The sequence below is a fragment of the Biomphalaria glabrata genome, chromosome 5, assembly GCF_947242115.1.
Source record: "Biomphalaria glabrata chromosome 5, xgBioGlab47.1, whole genome shotgun sequence".
Lineage (NCBI taxonomy): Eukaryota > Metazoa > Mollusca > Gastropoda > Planorbidae > Biomphalaria > Biomphalaria glabrata.
This window is the reverse complement of record NC_074715.1, coordinates 15,876,654-15,895,578: the sequence shown is the minus strand read 5'-3', so window position 1 is coordinate 15,895,578 and position 18,925 is coordinate 15,876,654. Positions and strand designations below refer to the sequence as shown.

General features: G+C 33.7%; 2 protein-coding genes across 2 annotated transcripts; one reads left to right on the top strand and one right to left on the bottom strand.

Annotated features, from left to right (window-relative positions):
- Positions 1-224: 224 nt before the first annotated feature.
- Positions 225-8,111, bottom strand: LOC106064546 (uncharacterized protein C8orf74 homolog). The gene is made up of 7 exons (XM_013223128.2): positions 7,974-8,111; positions 5,453-5,651; positions 4,314-4,492; positions 3,032-3,177; positions 1,760-1,829; positions 1,179-1,320; positions 225-337 (listed from the first exon to the last, which is right to left on the bottom strand). The coding sequence occupies exons 1-7, from the start codon at positions 8,052-8,054 to the stop codon at positions 240-242; spliced, it is 915 nt and encodes a 304-aa protein (XP_013078582.2). The 5' UTR covers positions 8,055-8,111; the 3' UTR covers positions 225-239.
- Positions 8,112-8,383: 272 nt separating this feature from the next.
- Positions 8,384-17,431, top strand: LOC106064537 (tartrate-resistant acid phosphatase type 5-like). Its single transcript, XM_013223118.2, has 6 exons — positions 8,384-8,603; positions 9,571-9,776; positions 10,803-10,927; positions 11,444-11,641; positions 13,482-13,629; positions 15,106-17,431. Exons 1-6 carry the CDS (start codon positions 8,549-8,551, stop codon positions 15,355-15,357), a joined length of 984 nt encoding a protein of 327 aa, XP_013078572.1. The 5' UTR covers positions 8,384-8,548; the 3' UTR covers positions 15,358-17,431.
- Positions 17,432-18,925: the final 1,494 nt, after the last annotated feature.

Genomic DNA, 18,925 nt, shown 5'->3' with positions numbered 1-18,925 from the left:
GCTTTGCCCAGAAATGTTCGACATTATAAAATCATTTATGACTGTGTTTTGTTGTCAGTGAATAACAAGTTCCAATATACTAAATAGATATTAGGTTGGCTTTCATTCTAAACCTGGGTGGAGTGGATCCCATGTAATCCTAATAATCACCAAGATTTTTTTGCCAGTAAAGTATAGAAAAAAAAGAACAATTGTCACACAGTTAAAATATAATAAATTACAAGGTTTGTTTGTGCCATTTATTTGTTAGTTGAATTACTAAGCATTATGGATTTTCTACTTTTGCTGGAAGTTGTTGCCCGAGGGTCATTCTTTAATTCATAGCGTGGAGGAGAGCCTGAAACAAATTAATAAAATATTGAAAAGATTTTTTAATTCATTATATGTAAATTTAATAGAATTATCCAAATAATAGAACTTAAAAGCAAAAAAAAAAAAAAAAAAAAAAGCTAAATACAAAAATTCTTTTTAGAAAAAAAACCAAACAACAAATAAGTTTATCTAAGGTGAAGAACTCCACACTTTCAACTATATCACTCGAGAATATAGAAGTTATTTCCCTTTTTTTGACAATGCAATTAATTACCAATAAATAATTGACTAATTGGTTAATTTTTTTTAACTGATTCATGTTTTGTTAGGTAATAATGGATGTGGGAGAAATAATGAGTTCAAACTTTTTACCAGACAGATAGAAAGAGTGAGTTGATATTAGCTTTGTAATAAAAAAGTAAAAAAAAAAAAGAAGGAAAGTTCCCCTTTCAGACCTTGTGATGTATAGGGCAGATGATGTAAAGGTGATCTATTACTATGGCCTATGGTTAACATGGGTGTCATGTGGCCAGCACAATGACCAACCGTCTTTACTTTTCCCCAACTAATGTCAGGTACCCAATAGAGCTGGGTGGACTCAGAGGATCACGAAATTAAAAATCCCAGTCTTAAGTAGGATTCAAAACCAAGACCCTGGTTCAGAAGCCAAGCGCTCTACCCCTCAGCCACAGCGTCTCCGTTGTAATAAAATAAACTTGTGATATTGTTTGTTAACTCTTTCTCTCCTGATGATACCAACGTTGATTCCACTAGAATGTGGTAAATAATAAGAGAAAGAGTTAATTAACTGAGGTACATCTACTAAGAAAGAGAAGAATACAACATTAGAGAACTAGCAGTCTTACCAAGAACAACAGGTCGAGGAACAATGGCCTTTTCAAATTTGAAAGACAACTCTTCAACAGCCTCATTTGCATTAAAAAGAAATTCATTCCCTTTTATTTCCATGACACCAGACAATACATCTTTCAAAAGTTCCTCTAGTGACTGAAAATCATAAAAAAAAATAATTATGATCAATAACTAATAACTGAAAAGAGAAAACACGATCACTGCATTCTCTTTTTATTTAGATATAAAATCAGTTATGTCCAAGGTATTTAATCATTTCATACAAGAATAATGAATACACTATTAGGGCTCTATCATCTCATTAACAAACTTTTTAGAACTTTATTGGGTAACTTTTATTGGCTCATATGCAACTTCAACCAAATAATATGAGCCACAAAGAAAAAAATAGTAGTCAATTGTTTTACTGTTTGGATTAAATCACTTAACTGATTTAAACATACTAGTATTAGTAAAATAGTATTTGAAAACTGGGTTTGACAAAGCACTTCAGATTTATGTATTGTTCTGATTCTCACTTTAGTAATAATGCATTTTCTAAAGTATGAGACAAACTGTTTTTTTTTAGACATACCATTTTGCTGTATGGAAGTGGAACACCATCAATTTGACTGACAGTCTTATGTGAGCTGAAGGTGTCTTTACTGGAAGGTCAAACAAGAGCATTCACTTATGGTTATAATAAATAAAAATAGAAAATAATGAGAATCTACAATGTAAATGAAGTAAGTCAATGAAATAGGAATGATGCATATTAGGATTGAAAAATACAGAATTGTGATAATAAAATAAATGTGAAAATAAAAACTAAACTTTTTTTTCAAGCCTTTAAATTGTTTTGTTTTTTCTTAACGTTAGACCCAGGTGTATATATATACAAAGATAAAAACAATTCAACACTAAACAGTGTTTCTTCATTTATAGCAGGAGATGTGTTTCAGAAACATCCATGATAACTGAGAATCTTTAATGTACCTATACACTATATTAGGCAGGAGAGCCCCTGGTCATCCACTTCTAAGGTATACTGATATATGCAAACACAACATGAAGCTCTTCAAAATTGACACTAACAGCTGGGGAAAAGTGGCACTGGATAGATCCACATGGAAAGCAAGCATACAGGAAGGGTCCTGGATTGCAGATGCCATACACAGCAGCAGTAGAAAGAAGGGTGAAAGAACAATGGCCCCTGTTGATTACATATGCCCAACCTGTGACCACAGCTTTATATCAAGAATTGGCCTCTTTTGTCACACAAAAAGTTAGAAAGGGAAGAGACTGTCTCGTGAGACATAAAATGCCACAAAGGGACAGACATTAGGCTTTATACCCTTCCCCCCAATCCTTTCATTTTTAAGTAACATGAACCTAAGTAATGTACTGTACATATGTAGAGTAGACAAAATATCACCTCAGTGGTCTGGTTAGTAGGCCTAAATGATAATAACACATATATCGAAACTGGTCTTTTACTGCTACAGCAGTCGGTTGAGATATAAACAAATTAACCTCATTTTGTGTTGGTAGACAGAACCCACAGTACAATTCACACAAATGTCTATGGAGTATGTGAAATAATGGCCAAAAAATGACCTAAAAAAAAGTATTTTCCCAAAAATGACAAAAAAAAAAGTATTTTTCCAAACAAAGATCATGTATCCTAAATAAGTGGGTGGACTAACAGATTTCCTACAATCGTCATTCTAGCATGCAAACACTCATTAAGATGTTTATTAACCTTCATATTTAAAGTCTGGTAGAAAGAAAAAACTTACTTCAGAGTACTGGTACTAGAATAAGCAAACATAAAAATAGCTAATGGGAGAAAAAAAAAAGAAACTACCTCAAAAGATTCTCTTTTAATTGCATAATAGTTTGAGCCTCTAGCTTGTCAAGTGCTTTGATTTTTTCATCATATTCATACACAGCTTTTTCTTTTGCATAGCCAAGAGGAAATGGCTTAGGAGGAATTTTAACAAGCCTGTGGATCTAATAGCAAATCTAAAAGTTAATATTTAGAAAAAAAAAGAAAGAAGTATTTTACATATCAAAACAAGAAAATCAATAAAAATGTGTTTAAATATATCTTTGTCCTTCTGCACTAAAGGGTTTAGCTGAACCATGTAAATATACATACTCCACATGCATATATTACATCTCATGTTTCACTATCACTCATCTGGAATTTCTTGAGTCCTTGTTACTATCTAGTATAAATCTAAATAGGTTGTTCCTTAAATAAATCATAACTTAAGGACAACCACCTGATAGTAAACCCAAGTCTTCATCTCAGCAAAGAATCTCTCTGTCATTCTGAGTGTTTTAACATCATCAACATTTGAAGTGAATACAATAATTAATTATATACATGAAGAATTTAAATAATCCTATTGCATTATAAGTTGATGCTTAACATTAAACAAGTATTTCTCCAGCATCATGAACCTGTAAATTTGAAAGAAACATATTTCTTTTATTATAAATTCCAACCACAGAATTAAAATCTGTGAATAACATTTGGAAGATTAGCACTTAAATTAAACCCTTTTTTAATGGACTTACCTATCAATTAAAAATATATATATATATCTGAACAATGAAACAAAAAGCATTGTTAATATGTGATTCAAATGATGGGAACCCTTTAACTTTTTAAGACAACTGGTATTGAATGGTAGCACAATCATCACAGTTCTTTTAACTGGGGAGATGTATCACAGTATCAGCTGATGTCTGAAAGCCTTTGATGATCAGCAAACTAATTAATTTTCTCGGGTACTGGTACTTCTCAATATTTCACTATTTAATGCACAGACTCTTAATTATTGTCTATAAAGAGTATTTCTTTTTAGTAACCCATAGATCATTTGATCAGCTACTCATTTATTTGATTATGTGATAAAACAATGTTTCTCTACCAGGAGTAAAGTAAGTTAATTTGATAACTAATGATTCAAACACAATTTCTCCAAAAGAAAAATAAATTTTATTCATGTGTGGTTGATGAAAGGATCAAGCTGAAATACTTGGGCAGAATTTTGCTCATAAAGGGGCAATGAGTTAAGAAATGAATAAAAGCACTTAGTGAAACTATTTTAAAACATCCAAAACAATAGAAGTAATACCTTTGGATGATTTAATTCACGCGGAGTAGAGAAGACATATTTGTAAAGGTTGTAGTGGGTCAGCACAGTGTCATATATGAAGTCTAAGTACTGCTTCTGATGGTGATCACTGAGTGGTTCTAATAGATGGGAGAGAGACTTCAGGTCCAACAGAGCATCACCAAGTTTATGGTTTTCAACTAGAAAGGAAATTATTGACAAAATTTATCCATTAATCAAAGACGTTTCAAAGAAGTGAACATAGTTGCATAAATGTCACTTAATCGAATAAAAATATACTAATATAAAGTATAAAGTTTTCATTAAATCTGTCCATCAATAGTTCTATCAAGCTCAAGAAAACATGGCCCAAATAATCTTTTGAATTAGTTGAAGGTCGTGAGGTAAATGTTAAACTTCCACACCCAACACTGGGTACTCTAAAAAAAATTCCCAAAATGTCCCACAGGATAGGGTAAACCCAGTTTTGAGGAGTATTAAATCTTCATATATATATATATATATATATATATATATATATATATATATATAGTATATATATATATATATAGTATATTAATGAATAATGATATTATGAATAATAATTTTTAAATAAGTAATAATCAATCAATTCAACATCATCAGGTTATCCCTACTTTGTACTCTTTTAGACCTTGTTTACAGGGCAGAGGATGTAAAGATCATGTGTTTCTATGGTTGAGGATGTCATGTGACTAGCACAACCACCAACCCCCTTTACTTTCTCTAAATAATGTCAGATAGCCTACCCATTAAAGTTGGGTGATCCTGATATTCATTATCCAAGTGCTTTACCTCTAAGTCACCTAGCCCCCTGACTAATTTTAGCTCTTTGTATACTAAAAGTTGCTGGGGGTGTTAAACATCTATTATCATCATCTTGGTGGAATGTGTATGAATTGTCCTAAGAAATAACCAGAGACCATAGATTAGTCCTATATTAGAAAACCCCTTCCCCATTTTAAATCCTTAACTTTTTACAAGATTGGAAGTTTTAAACAAGCTGACCTGCAAAAATTCTACCAATCAATTCAATGATAAGAAAAATATATATTTAAAGTTTATATCTAATCTAGTTAACTTTGAAAACAAATTATTTGTAATAATGTTAATTACCATACCTAAAATTCTCTTTAAGAACTCATGGGCAAACTTTACTACAATTGAAATATGTTGCCATGGAAAACCTTTTTCTGCAGAAAACTTTATGTTGTCAAAAATATAGTCGATAAAAAGTGGTTTTTGTGTATCATTTTTATCATAAACAGTTGCAATACCAAGTTTTTTGGCCAGTAAGTCTTTAGCCAATATTTCTTGTTTCTGCAATAGAACAAAAAAACGTCTTAATTGCTTGTCAAATGATTCAGTACCACATCTGCCATCTAGAAAACTAGTAGATGGATGGAGATGCTGAAGAAATTTTATGTATCATTGACTAGACTAGACTAGACTTGCCGATAAAGTTGGCCTCTCCAACAACAAGCAAAACATCCAACAATTTTACTTCCTTCCAACTTGGTGTCGCCCAATGGCTCCAGACATTCACTTGAAACTAGTGAACTCTAATGCCTAACAAGATAAGGCATTCATCTATCAATCTGCAACATACCTTCCTACCCAGTGCCATTTTTGCAATTTACTGAAAAGGGTCAATTTTAGTAAACTCAGGAAGAGCAGGCTATAATATGGATTCTATATATTGAATTTCTTGGCTTTGACTTAGTGAAAATCTTTTGTCTATGTGATAGTGTTTGCTGTTTGGATGCAGGTATCTGCCACACACAGATTGTCATGGTCACTGACTTGAAACCTGTACAACTGGTACAGGCTTTGCAAAGCCCTGTACCGAGGCCCCCCCCCCCAATACCAATGCTGCAGCCATGGCCTCACATGATATAAGTCAACGTTATGGCACCCTGGTCCCATAAACATGGGTGTGACTGGCAACACAGTTGCAGACTCCTTGGCCCACCAGTGAGGGCTAACACCACCTAAAAAGCAGCCTATGAGTTTCCATCATGAAACAATTCAAATGATAGAGATTGACAAATGCTATGAGTACTAGAACAAGTCCCAAAAAGCCCATGGAGTCTGTGAGCACATGAGGCACCCTGAGTGTGCCTTGACCCCATGGTGGAAGCTGCACAGGCCTGAACAAGTATAATATAGCATAGTGCAGTACATGCCACTGTCCCATAGGTTCATATTTCCCCAGGTTAAGGCCAAACTTCCACTCATGGTGAGAGGAGGAAAACATGGAAGAGGAAACCATAGTGTCTCATATTCTATTTGAGATTTGACTGCCCCATACTTGCTGATCTAAGTCTCGACAATCTGAGTTGCCAAAAGTTCTTGACTTCATGGTATGGTTACTGGTGACAAATTTTGAAGGCATAGATATATAACATTATGTCATATGTCTAATATATAATAATAACAGATATACTTATTATAGTATTATAATTAAAGGAATATAATAATATATATATATATAATTATAGAAGACTTAAAAGTAATTAAAGTAGCAATAAAATTATACATAGAACATTTAACCATATGCCATATATCAGCAAAAAAGGGCAGCAAAGATTACGATTACTACGAAAACTGTCCTCGTTTAATGTTAGCGAAAAGGCTTTGGCTATGTCTTATCATGCTCACATCTGCAATATTTTAAGTTTCATTATCACTGCCTGGTATGGCAAACTGAGCATTAAAAATAAAAATAAACTTCATAGAATCCTAAATGCTGCTGGCAAAATCATTGGCAAAAAACAAACCCCATTTGGGCAGTTGTTTGAGACAAACATCTATAAAAAAGCTAACAAGATCCTTGAAATAAAGAATCACCCTTTGTGTCAGGATTTTGTGATTTTACCATCACAAAAGAGATACAAGACACCGATAGCAAAAACAAACAGACACAAACACTCTTTTGTTCCCCTGGCAATCAAATCATTAAATAAGAACAATCTGGTATAAACTTTGTCACATGTAAATTATGAGTGAGTCTGGTGTGAATGTACATTTTGGTTTCTTATAGTTATAATGTTTTATGTTTGGTGTAATGCACAAATTGTAAGACAAATTAAATTTCCTTACGGATAATAAAGATTATTATTATTATTATTATATTATAATCTTCAAATGCAAAACAAAACCTAATAAAATACTCAGAAAGACACAAAGATAAAGGCACATTTCTTGTTCCAAATGCTAGGACAAATTTGTCACAATTTGTGCAAATGCTCCTTTTTTCCTATTGACACTATTGTTATAAGCCAAGTATTAGATTTTAGATCTATATAGTTATTAGAGCATGGAATGGATTATATAATATAATATTATAACTTATAAGTAGAGTAGTAGACAGTAGTCTTAGGTCTAGTAACTAAGTAGACTAGTAGTACTAACTAAGACTAAGTTAACTAAGTACTAAAGTAGGCCTAGATTCTAGATCTAGATAGAGTGAGTACTCTTGAGTCTGAGTAGTGAGTAGGGGTAGGCATTACCGATTACGCACAATTAGCTCAGCAGGGTTTCTGACTAGGTCTAGGGCTTTTACGGGAGAGAATTTGAGCCTCTCAAGCTCTCATTCAAATGGAGTTTGATGACCTATAAACTTTTAAAAATCATACTAACTTTACTAAGATAATAAATTTCTGTGACTTCAGACGCGGTTAAAAATCGGCTGTTTTTTAAGTTGGCGTCATTGGAAGCCATTTTTTGGTTGCTATCTAGCCCAAAATTGTAGAGTTCTTGTTTAAAAGTTGTTTTATAACATTTATTTAAATGCAATAATGCTACAATGTTTAAAATGTATAAGATTGTTAAAATCTGTTTATTTGTATGTTTCAATCATAATTTAGTAGGAAATACGTTTTGAGGACATAAAAGTATTACTTCCATTTTTTTAATACAATAACTTCTCCTTTTTATTTGTTTATTTATTTAAATATAGATCTAGGCTAAATCTGGGTCACAAAATCAGCCACTCATATAGGCCTATTGAGCTATACTTTAATTTTAGACTCTTATCATATTACTAGTATTACTGTCATGTGCTCATTCACACAGACACAGAGGAACTTGGCAAGTTAGCTAGACCTGCTAAATCTAGATATCAAAATCTAGATCTACATCAGGCAAAGTAGGCCGAGACTATACCTCTTGATCTTGAATTGAATCAAAAAGTTGAATCTTGACTGAAATTTGAGATGGATGATTTCAAAGGAGGCCTACTGATTTGTCTACTCTTTTGCTTTTTTACAGGTAGATAGATGATAGATCTAGATTTTTTATAAATAATTTATATTATCCACTAGCTACGTCCGTAGATTAATTCCCAGGCTATATTAAAATTAATATTATATTGCATAGGCCTAATTATAATATATATTATATATTGTTTATAATTGCCTTGGAGCTTGGACCCATCCCATTAAATTCCTTCTTATTTATAATTTATACCAACAAAATTAAAACAGCAAACGCTCTCCCATAAATTAAAATTCCTTTAGGCAGCCAATTCTGGTATGATGCCCAGTGGTATCTAGATCTATTACTTTCAGTTCGACCTGCCCTTAAAGTTGAGTATCACTTCTACTTCTTCCCCTCTCCATCGCTTCGTCTTAATAGTCTTTTTACACTATCTAACTATTCTTCTGCTTCTCAGTTCTTATTCCAAATATTATAGAGGCTCAATGATATTTATTTGGCCTGTCCCTTTTTTTTCTGATTACAATCATTACATCCTGCATTCTTAATGCTCACTTAATATTTTGGCTGGACACTCCCATTTTATTTGTACTTTCCATAAAACTGCCAGCATTACAACAATCCCCTTTTGGCCAGTATATTCTAGTTTGTTACGTTTAATTGGATAGGCCCGCTTTAAAACGTCTACCTAACAATACTAACATACACTCTTGTAGCCTATAAACATCACTCTGGCGTCATAATGTTCTCTCACCAAGAATTCTATTCTCCTTTTTCTTTACATTCACCTTCAACACACAAAATAATATGTTGAGTTAAAAAAACAACATATAATATTGAATTGAAAAATTGATAATAAAAAATCGTTTTTGGTAAACTGCTGGGGTTTCAATCAGTAAAATATCTTAGTTGTTCTAGACCCAATAAAGAAAGTAAAAGGTTAAATTTTTGTATTTTTTTGTTTGGTTTTGACCAATTTTTAAAAGTTTGAAACATCAACTTTGTTTACCTTTTTTTTCAGGCAGTCATGCTGTTGAAAGCTTGAGATTTTTTCTTATTGGAGATATGGGTGGAGTGGATACATATCCCTACAGCACTTACTACGAGCGTTCCACTGCAGCTGAAATGGGAAAGTTAGCTGATTTATATGCTCCCCAGTTTATTGTTGAACTCGGAGATAATTTTTACTATGATGGTGTGAAAAATCTAGAGGACATTAGGTTTAAGGTAAGTTAATACTTTGTTACTCATCTAACATTTGATCATATCAAGAATCAGGCCACATTTGTTGAGTAAAATGAGTGTACTACCCCTTTCAGACCCTAGAGTTTCATGAGCTCATGTGTTTCTATGAGGATGTTTTGGGGCCAGCAAAATGACCAACCTCCTTTACTTTCTTCAATTAATGTCAGGCACACTTTGGAGTTAAGAGAGCTTAGGGACATGCTAAAAGTTTTAAATCCCACTCTTTACAAGGATTTCTTTTGGTTAAATTTTTTACAATTTTCTGACTTTCCTTCAGGAATGAAGATTATTACATCCTAACCCAAACCTTCTGCAGGACGGTTTTGAACTTGTGACTACCAGACAACAGTCTGAAGTACATACCACTCAACCAGTCAGTCATTCATCCATTTAAATATATAAGCCCCAGCTTGTAGGCCTAGCATTTTACCACTTGATCACCATGCCCCATATTTATTGAGCAAAGGTTCTTTCAATACACAGATGACCAAGGGTAGGTTAGGTGAAGTAATGTTTACATATCTTTGTAGTTTAGAAGGTGTCATATTATATGTCTACCCTTTCTCATACAAATGTTTGGTGCTCATGTGAGCTGTGATAACTTACAGATATTCTCCAAGTCTAAAATAAAAAATCACCACTCAGCTGCCACATCCTTTGTACAACATACACAGTATGGGTTTAGAACTTTGGATTGTCAACATAAATACATTGGTCCAGCTACTTAAGCACTTAGGATTTTAAAAAATTAATTTAATTGTGATAATCCTTCTTTAGGCCGTTAATGAGTTGCTATGTGTAGGCATTGTCTTCAATTCTGAAGATTAATGATGAATGCAGTACTGGGGCTATTACACATGACTACGCTTATTACTCCACCATTAAAAAATGTTTTAACAGTTGATTTATTCAATTGTAATCAGAATGCCAATTCGAACACTTAACACATATTAGAACTATTGTTTTTTACAACCTGAATATAAGCGAGAAATAATTTTGTCCCTACAGGCCACCTTTGAAAATGTTTACACTGCAAAGTCACTACAGGTACCCTGGTACCTGATAGCAGGAAATCATGATCACCATGGCAATGTGACTGCACAGATTTTGTACTCTCAGTACTCCTCAAGATGGCAAGTATAGATTTAATATCAACTCAATATACAACAAACATACTGCATTATAATACTCAGGGGAAAACAATTGTATAAAAGATAATCTTAAAGACAGCTTTAGCTGTTTCTAACAAATTGTTATTGTTTGAGTCTGATAACTATCTTATTATTATTATTTCTGTTCCTTGAATTAAACTGTCTTTATGCTAGTTATTTTGTAGATATTTTGATTATTTCTGTTATCAGTAAATTGAAAAGTAAAAGTTCTTTTTGAAACACATATTCATGAAGCTAGTAAAATCAATACTCCAAATCTGTATAGCTTATGTTCAACGTGGATACATGTAATTAGCTTAATTATTATGATTAAAAATAATGTTATAAAAGTTATAAAACATCTTAAGGCATATAAAGTAATAACATTATTTTTTAATTTTATTTTAATGACACTTAATTTTATAATGAATACAAACATCTAAACTCCTGAACAAACAAAAAAGAGATTAATTGAATATTTTTAAAATCTTGTTTCAGGAATTTTCCAAACTTCTTTTTCTATAAAGAGTTTCCCTTTAATAATGGTGCACAGAAAGTGGGTATTGTATTCATTGACACTATACTTCTTTGTGGTATCACTGATGACTTTCTATCTACACCCCCCAAAGGACCAGGCAACAAGGCGGCAGCTGATGATCAGTGGACATTTATACAGCAAGCTTTAAAATCAAGCAGGTATCAATATTTTTACATCTTTCTCTTGCATTCCTATGCTACTTGGTGACAAAACAGCCATCTCTTAACTCGAAGGTTTTGACAAACTCCAAATTGCATGTAACTTTATGAGATGACAAAATAATTTTGTACAAAGATATCCACAAAACACTGTACAACAGCTCAATTGTATATGACTTCATGACTGAACTGATCTTGAACTGTACTTGACTCTTCTTATAATATGGCTCCTTTTGTTTCAAAAGGCAATGGGTTATAAGCTCAGATGAGTCACTGGTTTTGGTTTAGTCTTTGGTGTGGCTAATCAAGCCAATTCTAGAGCGGAAGACTTTGCCACAATTCATGCATGTCTATGCATCTGATTCAGGGCTAGCGAACAGGGCAACTTTCTTTTTTCCCCTCTTGATTAAGGCCGCTTTGTTTCTTTTGCTCTCAGCAAGGATCGTCCCAGCACGAACAGTCTGTCTCCATGCACTCCGGTCTTTGGCTATTTCTTCCCACATACTTTTGTTGATGTCTGTGGCTCTCATGTCTCGCTTGCAGACATCTCTATATGTTAGTCTTAGGCGGCCCTTGGGTCTGACTCCCTACACAAGCTCAGCATTTAAGATATCTTTCAGGATTCTACCATCTGGTCAGGGGTGTCAATGGGGATAAGCTCTCATTGTCTATAAAATACTCCTAATGGCATGCATCTCAAATAGCCTCTGACAACTAATTCCAACACCTGGCCTGCTTGTGTGGCTTAGATATTAAGCCTGGCGAAACTGCTCTTACTAACAGGTGAAGGCGGATACCTGGCACCACAAAACCGGGAGCTTGGGGCAGCCTAGTAAGGCAATTCATCTAGGAGATGGGTACTCTGACTTCAAACCCCCGCTGCCTTGCGGTACTGAGGCTTCAGGAGACAACCTCGAGGAAAAATCAGGAGTGAAGCCCCTTAGGCGTTGGGAATAGCAACTATGACATTCTCTCTGGCAGCTTCTGCAACTGAGCTGGTGCCAAATGTAATACGAAGCGTTCCTTTGGATCTCATCAGCAAGGTCGAGGGAGGGACCAAAATGCATGGGCTACCCATGATCCCTTTATCTAAGGCCCAGGAATGTTGCTGCAAAGTGGCTAAAACAACACTGGAGACAACAGTTACGGGTAATAAGTCCAACTTGATTGTATGGACGTCACAGGTTGTCTCTGACGGTGGATGAGATCTTCGCGCCTCACTGATCAGCTACTGCCCGCCTCAACCTGGGCAGCCCCCAGTCAATTAGGTGCTGATCCGCCACAACCTGCCTGCTCTAATGGGTGCTTAAAGCTTAGTTTAAAACGACAAGTAGGCTGGAAACTTGCACCAAGCAACAAAAGACTCTCCTTATATAGAGCCCTTAAAGCTTTTGAAGACCTACAGAAACACTGTTGCCAATCCCTTCGAGAAGGTCACCTGATCATACCATATGGCAACTGCACTCTGGTTGTTCACAAACAGTTCATTTTTAAATAGCCATTCACAGCCACCCTACTCAAGCTGCCATTTCATTTCTAACAATATTGACTAATAACACTGAAGGTTAACCTTATTTATATTGTTATATTCATAATTAAGGAATATATAGCTGTTTAACAAAACTAGTTTTTTGATGGTGAATATTCTGGCTATTTAGGCTGATGCATTATATACTGGTGTGTGTATATATCATTGTCATCATCAAGCCATGATGGACGAACTATATATAAATATATACAACCTACATTGTCATATTCTTTTTATTAAAATACTTATTAATATTTTGCTTTTTTTTTTCTAACATCTGAATTTTCATAAGTATATTTATGTTTGTTTCAGCGCTGATTATCTGTTCACTGCTGGCCATTACCCTGTCTACTCTATAGCTGAGCATGGTCCCACTGACTGCCTGGTCAAACAGCTGGATCCCATGCTGGATACATACAAAGCCAATGGCCATTTTTCTGGACATGACCATAACCTGCAGGTAAAACTTTATCTTGTCTTACTCTTTATGGACACTTTTTTTTAATGACTCTATTAAGTATAGGGGAAATTAAATGTAGTAGTACTAGCATAATATTCTGGCAAAAAGTCACACCTAGGAAAGCATGATGTTGCTAAAACAGTGCCTTATGTTTTTAATTTGATGCAGGACTACATGATCTGATTATTGATAGCTATTACTGCATACATTCTTTTGCATTTGGTTATGTTTTTAAAAGCTGAAAAAAAAATTACTGATAAAACACATTTTTTTTTTACCTCAGACAAAAGCAATATTTTAAATTTGGGGTTCTTAACCTGGGATAAATTCAATTTGTACTTAGATATAGGAGGGAAAACTTAAAAAAAAAAAACACTGGTAATGATGTGCATACAATTTTTTAAATGTTTGGCAAAGAAATTGAATAAAGATAAAGCACTAAGAGTACATAAGGATGAAATAATTTGAATACCATAAAGAAAATGGGTTGAGAAACTTTTCTTTTGCTTGAAACTCTAATATTATTGACTTCTGTGAGAATAACTCTTGCTTTACAAAAAAAAAGTATCAATGGGAAGTTTTCATATTTATAGTTACTGTGGTGTTAATCAATGTGATAACATTAAGTTTAGGCTTAAACCAGTAACTGTAGCTGAAATCAGACAAAGATAGAACAATGTCTGATTATTATGCTGGTCACACCATGACATCCTAAACTGTCATCTACAGAATTGTAAGTGTCAGGGAGAGGCATGGCGAGAGTGAATGTTACTGTGTTGATATTTTGGTATGATAGTTATATCCCTTTATGTTTATGTACTCCCAGTACTCCAACCTTCCTGGACCAGGAACAGGACCTCACTGACTAACACACTCTCTCGCACATTCAAGGGAGACTTAACCATTCAGTTCATAACATGTGCAGACTATTCACATTCATAACCTGGGCCTCGGAGTACATAAACAAAGGGATATAACTATCATACCAAAATATCAACAAAGTAACATATTCACTCTCGCCATACCTCCCCCTGACAATAAGATTTCTATTCCAATGTCAGATTACAATGTCATATTGTTTTTTCCCTCTCTTTAAAGAATAAAGAGAAAAGAAAATGTAGAATGAATATTGACTGAGTTTAGCTTTCTGCAGTTCAGCAACAAAAGAAAAAAAAAATCTTTTTATCAAAGTTTATTTAAAATTAATTGGTAGTTTAAAAAAAAAGAATTCAGGTCAAAGTCTACATTTAAATGCATTCAATTAGCACATTCCATTAGAACATCTATATCACTAAAAATAACTGGGTTATCTTGCATTACAACACAATTCAGGAATATGTGTTATCTTTTGTCTGTTTGAATAATGTTTAATGGTTTCATTCTGTAAACATATTAAGATAAAACAAACTAGATAATTTAAGCTTAATGCACGTTGACATTTATCATTTTATTATTATATTTTTCAAACCACATTAGCATCTCCAAGTACAGACCAAATCTGGCAACAACCTAGATTATTATGTGTCAGGAATGGCCAACTTTATTGACATAAGTACAGAACATATAAACTCAGTACCAGCTGGCTCACTCAAGTTTCACTATGCAGATTTTATCTCTAAAGGTGGTTTTCTCTACGCTGAAGCAACACCCAGCAATATGACTTTGTCTTTCATCAGCGCAGAGGGCAATCGTCTGTATACCAATGTATTATATCCTAGAAAAGTTTAAATTATACTTGTCTTTCACCATGTTATATGTTCTTCCAGCAGTGTTGAAATAATTTCTTAGTGCAAAATTTGTTTTAAATCCAAGAAAAACATAAAAAATACTTTTAAAAAAAAAAGACAAAACCTCCTGTATACAACTTATAGAGTGATTAATTATTTTTCTCTTAGAAACTAATGAATGTGGAAAAAAAACACTGGAATGTTTGTACCCCTCCCGATTTCCCTCTCACCCCGAGAAAGAATCCTGGTTAAGCGAATGTATAAAGCTACTGGCTTTGTAATATTAAATGATAGGTCTTAAGATCTAGACTTAAGATGGTGTGCATTAATTTTTATTAAACTCTTGAATCAACATGCAAAAATACCCGAAGATGTTCAAGATCAATATTTTCTAGTTCTCTAGACAAAATGAAATTAATTTCTTTTTATACTTTGAAAATTATAACTGTCAAACCAGAGTTTTCCCATTGTTGCCAACGAGCCAGTCATTCTTTTCTCAGTGATATACAGCAACTACCAAATTTCTAGGAAAATTGTAAGAGCCGCTTTTGAGATCCGTGTCCAGGTTCCATGAAGGTATGAGTTGAATAGAGGTATTGTAAAAATGTACTTAATGCCAGAATAAAGAAAAATCCTTTCTGATACTTTATTTCTAACTTAAAGTGCGACAGTTGTGTTACTTGGTGTTTACAAAAATTGATGCCTTAAAGATGTGAAGTTCTTTGTAAAGTATCCAGCCCAATCTCTTTATCAGCCCAATCTCTTTATCAGCCCAATCTCTTCAGTTTAATTTTGAGCCAAGAAATCAGCTTTTGGAAGATTTTTCTAAATCTATTTAACTCTAACTACTGACTGACTACAGACTACTTACAATATAGTGGCTAAATAATTAAGAAAAAAAAAGGCTTCATACACTCTATATTTACTTGAAATATTCAGCATTGGTAAATATATTTACTTATTACCCTTTGGTAACTAGCCATTCTAAAAATACATTTTAGGGCTTTCACTCATGTTTTTTTTTTTATCTGTTTCTGTTGTTAATATTATTTCTGTAGTTAAAAACTCTATCTTTCAGCATCTGGGTATTTTTATGATATTAAAATGTCTTTTTTTTAAATTAATATTCTTGTAATTTAAATTCAAATTTTACCTGGACTATGAACATTTCTGTAATTTTATTAATAAGAATTTATTGTTTTATCTGTATATTTATATTTTTTAAAAATGGGCTTTCTATTATTATTTTGCTGTAACTATAACCAAACAAATAAAATGTGACAACATAAATGTTTCTTTGCAAAACCTTTTTTAAATTCTAAATTTTGTACTTACAATAAAATGAGTTTTCTATTAATGTTTCATGTATACAATGCCATGTAACAAAATAATCAAAATTTTATTTCTATATTTATTCTAATTAATTCAATGAGATTCATTGTATAGATCATGATTCAACTAAAGTTAGTTCTGTAACTATTCATTATTTCTTTATTCTAATTAAGTCAATCATGATACAACTTCCTTTTTTTTCTCTTGTGTGACTGATATTATGTGGCTTTGGTTGAAGCTATCAGCTAGAGATAGTGCATCCTCTTTCAAATCATTTGAACAAAATCATGTTATGATTCAACTCTGGCCCCACTACTCCTATTTGGCTTATGTGAGATTTCCCCAGATTTTTTAAAAAATTAATAAAGTTATTTTATAAAAATAAAAATAAAAGCCCACAAAAAGATTAACAGCTGTTTGGTAATAGGAAAGGGAAAGAGTTTTTAAGAGATTCTAATAACTCAACAGGAAGAAAGACTAGAATAGGCCTACTGGCCTACTTTATATAATGTATCCTCTTTGTAAGAAGCAGCAATTCTCTGAAGCATGCAATGTGTATTTATTCATAGCCTGTTTGGCACTTATATTCATCTATCTATATTTGCAGTAGATTTATTTATAATTACATGCATTTACCTTATAATTAAGGTCAGTAATGTTTCATATAAATTTACATTATGATTGTTTCTAATTCTTGAAACTTCGTGCCATTCCATAATAAAATTATTTTTTTAAACATTGAATTGAATAAGTCTTTTTAATACAATAAAAGTAGACTGTTTCATGTTTCTTTTGGTTTTATTATATATATATATATATATATATGGTTCCTGGTCACTTCATCCCCGGTCATTTCATCCCTGGTCACTTCATCCCCCAGTCACTTCATCCCCAATTAAATATTTTATATATAAATATGATTATGTAGAATGCTTTCTTTTTGACATTTTATGACATATTCCTTATGCGTTTATGGTGTTTCCTCTTCCAGTTTGTTTTCTTAATGTAAAAGTAGGAACAGCCTCTCAAAGGGTTTAGGTGAGAAAGGCAGTAGAGGTATTCGCCCCCCCCCCCCCGCACCCAATCGGCCAACAGGGGAACGACATAATATAAAGATCGGTTAAAGCATCAATAAAAAGTGTTCATCATATAGCCTAGATATTTAATTGATTCTGTTAGCAAGCTGTGTTTTCTACAAAGAAATTGGATCGCCCCCACTCAAAAGTTTACGGGGGAGGGGGTGCGGGATTGATGCCATCGCCCCCTCCCAACCCCACCAAATCGGCCAACATACTAGAGGAGGGGGGGGGGCGAAATAATCTAAAAATAGGTTGAAATATAAATAATTCGTATATATTATCAACATAAGCAATAAATTCGTATACAAATTGTGTGAATTCTATACTAAAATTCGTCGAGGGGGGGGGGGGGCGATCGCCCTACCTCCACGCCTGGATCCGCCAGTGATTAGATGGGGGCTGCCTCTGAGTTTGTGTGCAATCTTGTTTTTGTTTTTTTATAAATTCGTAATTTCGAAAGAAAAAGTCAATTTCATGGTAGGCTGTACTATTTTTTGATGAAGTAGTCTATTTGAATCCGTTTGGCTTGGATTCACTGTTTCCTTTAGTTGAAATTCCATATAAATATATAAAGTAAAGGCCTCCATGTCATCGCAATTCTTGGTATGCGTAATGGACCTCATTCACCAATCGTAAACAAACAACATTTAGCCACGTGGTTCTCTATCTCTTCTATACAAATTACGCAATCCATAAAGGCTGTCACGTAATATGTTTTTTCATTGTTTTATCAATATTGTCACGTGGCTAAATGTTGTTTGTTTACGATAGGTGAATGAGGTCCATTCATTTTGTCGGAGATCATGTCTCGCAAACCTCATGCGACGCTCTGTCACATCCCCTCTGTCAGTTGTCTGCCACGCACTATTTTGCAAGTCATCCCATCCTTAGTGTCTCAAAAGTCTCCAGAGGGTCTGTCTGTCCACGCTGTCCTTCTCATAGTCTATAAAGCTGACGTAGAGAGGGGAGTTCCATTCCATGGACTGTTCCAAAATTATACGTAGTGTCGCTAGCTGATCTGTGCATGATCTCTCCTTTCGAAAGCCGGTTAAACACTTTGCCTGGACAGTAGTGTTATCCCTCGATAGTTGGAGTTGATGAGTAGCCCTCCTTCCACTCTGGTGGCACTTCTTCTTTTCCCCATATCTTGCAGAAGAG

What these genes read in the sequence shown, in the direction of transcription:
- LOC106064546 (XM_013223128.2), bottom strand. Translation starts at nt 8,054, where the DNA reads ATGGCTTCCAATGACGCCAACTTAAAAAACAGCCGATTTTTAACCGCG. An exon ending in AAATTTATTATCTTAGTAAA is followed by an intron (nt 5,652 to 7,973) that starts GTTAGTATGATT and finishes GTTCTATTGCAG; the next exon opens with AAACAAGAAATATTGGCTAA. An exon ending in TTAAAAGAGAATCTTTTGAG is followed by an intron (nt 1,830 to 3,031) that starts GTAGTTTCTTTT and finishes TTGACCTTCCAG; the next exon opens with TAAAGACACCTTCAGCTCAC.
- LOC106064537 (XM_013223118.2), top strand. Translation starts at nt 8,549, where the DNA reads ATGGATGATTTCAAAGGAGGCCTACTGATTTGTCTACTCTTTTGCTTT. An exon ending in TAGAGGACATTAGGTTTAAG is followed by an intron (nt 9,777 to 10,802) that starts GTAAGTTAATAC and finishes TTGTCCCTACAG; the next exon opens with GCCACCTTTGAAAATGTTTA. An exon ending in CAAGCTTTAAAATCAAGCAG is followed by an intron (nt 11,642 to 13,481) that starts GTATCAATATTT and finishes TGTTTGTTTCAG; the next exon opens with CGCTGATTATCTGTTCACTG.